This window comes from Cebus imitator, unplaced genomic scaffold (genome assembly GCF_001604975.1).
Source record: "Cebus imitator isolate Cc_AM_T3 unplaced genomic scaffold, Cebus_imitator-1.0 Scaffold65, whole genome shotgun sequence".
Taxonomy (NCBI): Eukaryota; Metazoa; Chordata; class Mammalia; order Primates; family Cebidae; genus Cebus; species Cebus imitator.
Genome location: NW_016107380.1, coordinates 6,980,485 through 6,991,091, shown reverse-complemented (window position 1 = coordinate 6,991,091; position 10,607 = coordinate 6,980,485). Strand labels below are relative to the sequence as shown.

General features: G+C 37.1%; 1 protein-coding gene across 1 annotated transcript in view; it reads right to left on the bottom strand.

Moving 5' to 3' along the window:
- The window catches only part of MAP3K5 (mitogen-activated protein kinase kinase kinase 5), a 148,606-nt gene that overhangs the window by 104,421 nt on the left and 33,578 nt on the right, over positions 1–10,607 (bottom strand). The window contains exons 6-7 of the mRNA XM_037739239.1: positions 9,216–9,328; positions 2,176–2,335 (exon numbers count right to left, since the gene is read on the bottom strand). Of these exons, the coding sequence (XP_037595167.1) occupies positions 2,176–2,335; positions 9,216–9,328 (273 nt within the window). The remainder of the gene's footprint in view (positions 1–2,175; positions 2,336–9,215; positions 9,329–10,607) is intronic.

Here is a 10,607-nt window from a genome sequence, read left to right as displayed (position 1 = left end):
ACCATGCCCAGCAAATTTTTTGTATTTTTAGTAGAGACGGGGTTTCACCATGTTGACCAGGATGGTCTCGATCTCTTGACCTCGTGATCCACCCGCCTCGGCCTCCCAAAGTGCTAGGATTACAGGCTTGAGCCACCGCGCCTGGCCTTGAGGAAGGTTTTTAAATATGCTTCTTTGAGGAAGCTTTCCTAAATAGACCCTTCATAAGACATCATTATTTAGCTCTGAAGCAGCTCAGCTTATATATTATACAAATAACCTCAAACCTAGTAAGACAGATGGTGCCTCAAAGGAAAAAGCTAGGAAAAATGAGGAGCGAGATAATTACAGGCAATAATGGCTATGCAGGCGCTTTGTGGACTATAAACATGGAAGTTAACATTTCATAAAAATTAAGTTAGTGGAACCTTAAGGCACTGTTTCGCAGCTGTGAGTGCCATTACATAGAATAGTGGCTGTTTTCTTGTTAACAGAAAGAGGATGCCTAAAATACTGCCATTGGAATGGTCATTGCCAAGAAATAGGAAATGTGACTGAATATCATGCATGCATTTATTGGTTCCTTTATTTCATATCATTTGCTGCATGCCTGCTGCTGTACATTTCTGTGGGGATAAATATTAAAAGGTGTTATAACATCATGAATAAATATCCATGGAGATATGATTAAACAGAGAGACAACTTAAAAAGCCATACACTCAGTATCAAGAGAGGCAGAACTAAAGAATGACAGAAACACTAAAGAAGGGACTTGGGTGTGAGGAAGGGCTATAGGTCAAGGTCAGCTTTATGAGCAGGTGTGATGGATGAGTGATCTCCGGGGAATGTGTCTACTGTCAGAGGCATGCTCAGCACATGCTCAGACACTCACACATGAAACCGGCAGTGTGGTATGAAGAGACGACAGTGCAAACTCGGGTGTGACAAGAGCTGAGGCTAATGGCTAAGGGCAAAATGATGGACTTTATCCCTTAGGCTGTGAGGAACAATTAAACTATATTGATTTAAGGATTTCATTGCAGGAGAAGTGTCAGATGTGCATTTTTGAAAGATCATTGTGATCTTTAGAAAGATCCCTGGGGAGAATTGGCTAAAGGAGACCTGAACATGAGAAAAATTCTTTAAAAAGCCGTGAAGGCCTGAGTGGTCTCTTCCTCACATGGCTTCTGTGACGAAAACAGCCAAGTAAGTGGCCTGAGCTCAGAGGGCCTCTGGAAAGATGCTTTCACCATGTTATGGTTAGCCCTTTAAAGTCTTTACAGCTAATGGTCAATCGCTACATGTGATGCTAATTGTTTTTCTTTCTTTCTTTTTTTTTGAGACAGTCTCACTCTGTTGCCCAGGCTCAAGTGCAGTGGTGTGATCTTGGCTCACTGCAACCTCTGCCTCCTGGGTTCAAGTGATTCTCCTGGCAGCTGACACCATGCCCAGTTAATTTTTGTATTTTTAGTAGAGATGGGGTTTCACCATGTTGGTCAGGCTGGTCTCAGACTCCTGACCTCAAGTGATCCATCTGCCTCGATCTCCCAAAGTGCTAGGATTATAGGTGTGAGCCACCACGCCTAGCCAACATTGTTTTGCAAAATGATTCTAAATGCAGAGGTAATTTTGTTTCCATCTCTCCAATTACCACATAGATAATGATGAGATTTGGGTGCACTCCAAGAACAATTTGAAATTAGAAAAACAAACAAATATAGGAAACGCTCAAATGTGTCAGTCAAATCCTAAGTAAAAACAAAAGCAAATCAAGAATGAAAATTCTAAATCTGAGATTAGATCACAGAGGAAACAAAAGGCATAGGTTTGGAGTAGAAGGTCTAAGAGCTGAAATGGAAATGTGGTCTCAGGCCCTGAACATAAGTTATATTTGCAGGTGCAAAATGTGTGACCTCTACATGATTCACGTGGGTGACACTGGCCAACTTGGGCCAGTGGTTGGTCAATGTGCTAGAAAGGCTAAGTCAGGAACCTGCTGACATCACCTATGTCCAAAATCACCAGAATTTATATGCAACACATTTTGTGAATATCACAATTTTTCTCTATATTCTGCATTTTATTTTATAAGCAAATAAAATCATCTAATTGTCACTTCAATAAATATAATATGGGACCAATATGGAGCTGTTTATTAAAAATAATTGTATCAACACATAATAGCTGATTATTACCATGCTGGTGTCTTCAGTTTAAAAAGCTTTTCAGATGCTTGAATGACTCTCATGTGGTCGTTAGCTAGGACACTGGCCCCCAGAAAAAATCCAACTTCCCAGTAGCTCTGGAGTTTTTCCAGGTTTCCCTTTTTACCAAGAAGGCTACTTAGCTTCACCCCTAGAATACAAACAGGAAGTAGAATGTTACAAACGCACCCCAGACAGGTAGAACCAGGTTTTCACTAAAAAGCAAAATTAAGCTTTCATTCCTCTTTTTGGATTAAAATAGCTTTGTTAAGTTGCTGATTATTAAGGTGGTTTCAGTTCACTGTGAAAAGAAATTAGTCATAAAAAGGAATGAAACACTGATACATACAATTACACCATAGATGAACTTGGAAAACATGCTAAATTAAATAAGCCAGACACAAAAAAGCAAAGGTTGAGTGCTTCCACTTACAGGAGGTACCTAGCACAGACACATTCTTAAATGTGGAAAGTAGAATAGAGGTTACCAGGGACTGGGGTGAGAAGGGAATGGGGAGTAATTGTTTAATGGGTACAGAGTTCTAATTTGAAAAGATAAAAAGGTTCTAGAGATGCACAGTGGTGTTGCCTGCATAACAATGTAAATGTACTTAACGCCACTGAGGAGTGCACTTCAAATGGAAATTTTTGTTATGTGCATTTTATCACAATAAAAAATTTGGTAAAAAAAACAATAATAAGTCAGACTAACCAGAAAGGTCCACAGAAAAAAGTGAAAATTACCCTTTAATTTGAAAATCAAGGATAACTGTTATGGTCACTTTAATGTACATAAATCTAGAACTTTTATATATGTCAGTATATGCATAAATTAAAAGGTGATAATACAAACATTGTTGTGTAACCTCCTTCTTTGTCTTTTTATAACATGGATTCTTAAATAAATTAAGGGAAATCTCATGTTTTTTATGCTGAAATTCTAACAGTTGAAGTATAAATATATACAGTATATATATTTTGCAAGAGTAAAATGCTATAATAATTAATAACTTTAGACACAAAAAGTTATATACATAAAATGTTAAAGAAATAAGGAAACATGCTGGATGCGGTGGCTCACACCTGTAATCCCAGCATCTTGGGAGGCTGAGGTGGGAGGATTGCTTGAGCCCAGGAGTTCTAGATTGGCCTGGGCAACACAGCAAGATCCTGTCTCATAAAAAAAAAAAAAAAAAAAAAAAAAAATAAAAAAATAAAAAAAAAAAAAAAAAAATTAAAAAAATTTTAAAAAAACTAGAAAAAAAGGAAATAGACTGACAGATAATACTATCTTATTATGTGACTGTCTTAAAAGTCTTGAAATCAGGTAATATAAATACTCCAACTTTGTTCTTTTTCAACACTGTTTTGGCACTTCTGTGTTCTTAATGTTTCATTATATAGTTTCAAATATATAAAGTAGATTTTCAAGTATCTACTGTGTCTCGTGTTATTTTTGCATTTCATATTTGTTTGATTAAAAAGAATATATCCTTGTAGTATTGTTTGGTGCCACTAATATCCATCACATTAAATTGTTGGTAAAATCACCTGAGATTAAGAATGAGGCAAAAAGGTAGGATGTATCATTTCAATATCATATGGGGGCATCAGGCCCCTCAAGGACCGTCTCGGGAAAGTTCATCTCATTACATACCACTTATTAAGGATCCCAGATCTACAGACATTTACTTGTTAACTGGCAGATTTTTGTACAGTAGAGACGTAAACCTCTGTAGAGTGGAATGGATAAATTCTTAAGATTTATGGCCTGTTGGACACAAACCAGCTTTTTTTTTTTCTTCAAACTCAGAAATCTTAACATTTCTTTGTTGTCTATGAATATAAATATTTTTTGAACTGGACATTCCATCTTGCTAGTTTCCACATTAGTTGAGTTAAATAAAATAGTTTTATGTGTCTCTTTTAATATTTGCTGAGAGTCATGATTTTATATGTGCCATTTTATATTTGCTGATAATCATGATTTTACCTTTTTGAAAATTATATATGAATGAAACAAAATAACCTTTAAAATTTTTCATGTTACTTTTTATCATATAATTCCACTCAAACCACAAGTGTTTCAGGAAAATGTCCATTTGGGAATTATTCACATTTAGCGACGGCAAATTAAAGAGAGAGCCGCTTTGCCACTGCTGCTTCACAAGATGAAAATAAATTACATATGCATAGTTCAACATCCAAGATCTTCTATCCGGACATAACTTTTTTTTGTTTTTGTTTTTGCGACAAGGTCTCACTCTGTCACGCAGGCTGGAGTGCAATGGCACGACCACTGCTCACTGCAGCCTTGAACTTCCGGGCTCAAATGATCCTTCTACCTCAGCCTCCCAAGTAGCTGGGACTACAGGCATGACCCACCACACCTAGCTAATTTGGGGCTTTTTTTAAATTTTCCTGGAGAAACAAGGTTTCGCCATGTTGCCCAGGCGAACTCCTGGGCTCAAGTGATCCTCCTGACTCAGCCCCATTTGCTGAGATAACAGACGCTACCACAACTGGCTAATTTTAAAATTTCTTCGTAGTTTTTACTTTTTATTTTTTTTGTAGAGACAGGGTCTCACTCTGTGGGCCAGGCTCATCTTGAACTCCTGGGCTCAAGTAATCCTCTCTCTTGCCTTGCCCTCCCAAAGTTCTGGGATTACAGGCATGAGCCACCATACCCGAATAAGCGTTTTAAAATAAAATTTCAGATGTGCTCTTGTACCTCAGAAGTTCATTTTGTGATGGTGATTCTTGGTTTTGGCCTTGCCAAGCGTTTATCCCAAGATCGTCACACCCAGCCAGCATTTGGACAAAATGTATATTTTTGACATCAACTAGTGTTTTAGCATATGGATGTATCACAATTTATTTATACAAATGGAGATGGGTGGCCATTTTTATTACTCTAAACATTGTTGTACACATAGCTTTGTATATTTGCTCAATTATTTCTTTATAATAAAGTTCTAAACATGGATTTGTTACGGACAGAAGACATGCCCATTTTTAGTGTTGGTGCATTTTTGTCAAATTGCCCTTAGAAAATGCTGTACCGATTTATACTTCCACTGGAAGCATCTGACAATAAGCTCTTACCCACACCCTTCCCAGTGAGGGGGACTATCACGTGCATTCATTTTTACCAATATGACAGGGGGAAAAATGGAACATTGCCTTTTCTTCACCACTGAGATTGGCTATCTTTTCACATTTGTATTTCCTTTGTGAATCAGCATTTATACTCTTTGCACAAACTTGTTTCTACATGAAGACATTCATCTTTTAAGTATGGAGTTAAGAACATGGCTCTAATTTTTATATTTACAAGTCCTTTCTCTCTCTCTCTCTCTCTCTTTCTCTCTCTTTCTCACTCTCATACAAACACAGATATACAGGTATCTTAGTGCATAAAATTTGTTTTGTATTTAGGAACTTTTCCCATAGGATAGAATTTCAGGAGTACTGTTAGACTTGGTTCCAAACTACAATATTTTTTAGGTTCTTCATCCATAGGGACAAATTAATAAAGTACATTTGTGATGTTCAATTGTACCTTTTTAACCAAGTCCTTCCAGATCAATATTTTTCTCTATTTAAAAACATGTTAATTGAATTTATAAGCAATGAGCAGTATGTCATTGGTGTGTTAACAACCAATTCACCATTTATTTGATTCAGTTGCCTATTTATGCAATTTAAATGCTGACAATGCTGTCATTAAAATTGACTGACTTACATTGAGGACTTTTTAATAGCTTAGTTTTTATCATAGTTGTATCACTTTGCAGCTGTTACTATGTTCAAGGTTGTTTTAAGTGGAAAATGGGAGCTTTTACTGAATACTCAGATGCCCAGCGCTGTGTGTATTGAAAATAGTAACTCTCTCAATCCATACATCACCACAATGAGTTAGAGATTATCTCCCTTTTTGTGCTAAGGAAAACAAATCCCAGAGAGGTTTAGCAACATGTCTAAAGCCATAAACCTCATAAGTGGTGGAGAATAGATCCTTTTCATTTTACTTTTCAATTATGAATAATCTCAAACATACATCAAAATAAATACTAAAATGAATGACCATATTTTCAACAATCGTTAACATTTTGCTATTGCTTCACTTCCCCGAATATTTTTGCTGAACCATTTCAAATTAAACTGGAGATATCATGACATTTCACCCTGAAATATTATAGCAGATACCTAAAAAAATCTTCCTATATATCTTATTCCATTACTGCACCTAACAAAAACAATTCACTGCTATTATCTAATGTGTAGTCCTGATTCAGATTCTTGGATTGACTCCCAAAGGTCTCTTACAGTTTTGTTTTTTTTTTTCCAAACCAGAATCCAATCAAGAAACATTAATTGCATTTAGTTTTTATGTCTCTAAATTTTTTTTTTTTAGACAGAATCTCGCTCTATTGCCCAGGCTGGAGTACAGTGGCATAATCTCTGTTCACTGCAGCCTCCACCTCCCAGGTTCAGGCAATTCTCCTGCCTCAGTATCCCAGGTAGCTGGGATTACAGGTGTGAATCACCACACCTGGCTAATTTTTGTACTTTTAGTAGAAATGGGTTTCATCATGTTGGCCAGGCTGATCTCTAACTCCTGACCTCAAGTGATCTGCCCACTTCGGCCCCCCAAAGTGCTGGGATTACAGGTGTGAGCCACCATGTTTGGCCTCTAAATCTCTTTTAATCTAACCAATCCCTCTACACATTTGTTTTCATGACACTGACTTTTTGAAAAGACAAGGAGTTCTATAGTGCAGGTGTCCCCAGTCCCAGGACCACCGACAGGTACTGGTCTGTGGCCTGTTAGGAATGGGGCCACATGCAGGAGGTGAGTGGCAGGCAAGCAAGCAAAAAGCTTCTTCATCTGTTCTTACAGCCATTCCCCATTGCTCTTATTACCACCTGAGCTCCACCTCCTGTCAGATCAGCTACAGCATTAGATTCTCACAGAAGCGTGAACACTACTGTGAACTGTGCATGTGAGTGATGTTGGTTAATCACTCCTTACGAGAATCTAAAGCCTGATGATCTGTCACTGTCTCCCATCACCCCCCGATGGGACTGTCTAGTTGCAGGAAAACAAGCTCAGGGCTCCCACGGATTCTAAATTATGGAGAGTTGTATAATTATTTCATTATATATTACAATGTAATCATAGAAATAAAGTGCACAAGAAATGTAATGCACTTGAATCACCCCCGAACCATTCCCCTCCCCGAGTCCATGGAAAAATTGTCTTCCACGAAACCAGTCCCTATTGCTAAAAAGGTTGTGGACCGCTGCTCTAGTGTTCTCATGTTCTGTTCTGTCTGATGTGACTTCTCGGGATTATTTAACTTATTTCTTTAGAGCTTGTAATTTCTATTAAGCAAACTTTAGATCTTAAGGTTCAGGTTAAACATTTTTAGTGAGAATATTTCCCAAGAGTTGCTGTACACTCAGCCAGGAGTGGTGGCTCACACCTATAATACCAGCACTTTGGGAGGCTGAGGTGGGCAGATCACTTGAGGCCAGGAGTTCAAGACCAGCTTGGCCAACATGGCAAAAGCCTGCAGTGAGCTGTGATTGTACCCTGAGCAGCAGAGTGAGATCTTGTCTCAAAAGAAAAGAAAAGAATTATTTCAAACAGATTTTTATGCCTTTAATATCACTGCTATCCCACAATAATAAAGATTTTATCATTCTTTTAGTCTGGGCCTTTAAAAAAATAAACAAATAAATATTTTGACTTTATTTAGCTTCAAAGATTTTCCAGAACATTACATATAGACATAAGCTCTTCCAGAATAATATATTTTTTTTTAAGTCTAGGATTCATTTCTCTTTAAGTAAAAAAAAAATCTCAAGTTAAAATGGGCCAGGTGTGGTGGCTCATGCCTGTAATACCAGTACTTTGGGAGGCTGTGGCAGGAGAACTGCTTGAAGCCATGAGTTCAAGACCAGCCTGGGCAATATAGTGTGGCTCTAGGGTCTCTATTTAAAAAAATTTAATTAGCCAGGTGTGGTGGTGCACACCTATAGTACCAGCTTCTTGGGAGGCTGAGATAGGAAGATCGCTCGAGCTTAGGAATTCGAGGCTGCAGTGAGCTACGATCATACCACTGCACTCCTGCCCGGGTGACAGAGTGAGACCTAGTCTCTAAAAAAAAGAAAAATATTTTTTTTAATCTTGATGAAAAAATTTCTTCTACAATTCATAGCTTCACTAAGATGAATGTGTTATTTTTTCCCTAAGAAAAATAAGGCTGAATATTTCTATGTCTGCAGTAATAACTCCTAAAAGAGTTGGACAGGTTCTCTGAAAGGAGGTGGTTAGACACCCAACAGAGCAAAATCTGATTGCCATAGATAGGATTCCAGTGTCTAGAATCTTTAAAAATGTGATCAAAGCCAGAACCAAGAAAAGCACTCGAATTGTGTTCACTGAGATGCCCTTACCTCTTTAAATTCCCAGGGAAAGGCAGCAGATGAAACAATGTCTACACATAAAAGGGACAAAAGCACATTCTATCAATGGCTACGATTCAAAGATGGTCTGAGGAGTCTGGTTCCTACCAAGACTGCCATCTGCTTGACCTGGTTGCTCCTGGGGCTTTGGGAGGTTCTTCCCCCAGTACCAGTGAAATCATAAGGACAGATAAAGGAAATAGCAGAGGTTTTTGAAAAAAGCACCACGAAAGCACAATCTAAAATAGGAAATATTCCTGATGCCTCACAAAACACTAACCTTATTGGGAGTTGGGGGCTGAATGCAGAACCCATATCCTCAATATGAGTTTGAGCTAGAATATTAACCAGGGGGCTTTTATGAATTATGTCCTAATATCAGGATTCTGTACAACAGTATGAAACATCAAACAAGGAGATATTATAAGCTCATTTTTTCTCTTTAGGAAGTATGAAGAGACAGAAAGCAAAAGATCTATCTGTTCATGATTCTTGTTCTTTTCACCAAGTTGGGTCCAGTTTCTTGATTTCTATGTAAAATACCAAGTTGTAATTACCAACTTTCCGGAGCTCAAAGGAAGATTCAAACTGGTGCCCAGCTGCCAGGAGGAGGACTGCATAATTAATTCCTGACTGTAGTGTTGGCTCAGATTCAAATGCCTTTTTGAACCTATAAAAAAACACAAATGTACAAGTTAACTTTCTCAATCATGAAACCCTGGGTGTATAATAGCTTCTGTTTGTATAACTCCAATGCCTGAGCAAGTTAAAATATTGCACTGGCCTTCACCCCAGAATCTGGTGTGCTATTAGGATTTAACGCTTCAGAAACTGCTTATCTTTGTCCACAGCTCTGTTGCATTCCCCCACTTAGCTCACCCTCAACCTAGTAACCCTAGTATTTTAAAAAAATTCTCTGTTCAACCATCTACCAGAAATATGTGAATGTGAAAATTTAGTTACAAGGGCATTTGTTACAAGATGAAAAATTACTCTAAATATCCAATAATATTATAAAGTGTAATATGAAATAACACATACTCCAAATGTTAGAAAGCTATGTAGTCATTTATGTTGTAGAAGCATGCTAAATGTCCGAAGAAAACTAGCGTTTCAAAGTAAAATGTAGCAGCCTACTTGGAAGCCACCATTTGGGGGGTGTGTGTGTGTGTGTGCAATAAACATTTAAAAATGAGAACCCTGCACATATTTTTAAAAGCAGTTTTTAAAAACTCTTAAAATATACAGAGCATTGAGGAGGTAAAATACTAAAATGATCAATTCCATAAGAAAGATAGAAAATGAAATAACGTCAATTATAAGATAAAATTAAGAAAAGCAGAGATTATGCCTCTGCACACTAATTTTGGCTCAGAGAGTTAAAAAAAGTCTTTTCTGAATATGCACAAAACTGAGTATCAACCTCTGAAAACACTTCAATATTTAAAAGGACTTCAGTGTTTGAATTCTTACTTTATTTTCAAGGTAATACTTCCTAGGATACATTTAAGGGTTTCCTTATGTGCATTATTAAATAGGCAACAATATCCAATATAATTTTACTCAAGGGCATATAAAATGAGAAAAATAAAATAAATGCCCTCGTGACTAAGAGGAACTGCCTGAGCCAATGCATGAAAAACGAAACTTTTATTTTTTAAAAAATCATGCTGAAGAAAGCATAAGAACTAAATATCTAATGAATGACCATTTGACGATACCAAAAAATGGTTATGTGGGAAAAGATACATTACAATTCTAAGATAGAAGCATTCTCACCTAAGTCATAACTGTGTAAATAAAAAACAGGAATAGTAAAACATGGTGAAAGGCACAATAGTGTACATTATAGGCACCATATGTATATATTCTTTGCCTTTATATATACTCAACATTTTCCATAATTTAAAATAAGTTAAACATCAAATGAGAGGAAAAAGTATATTTTT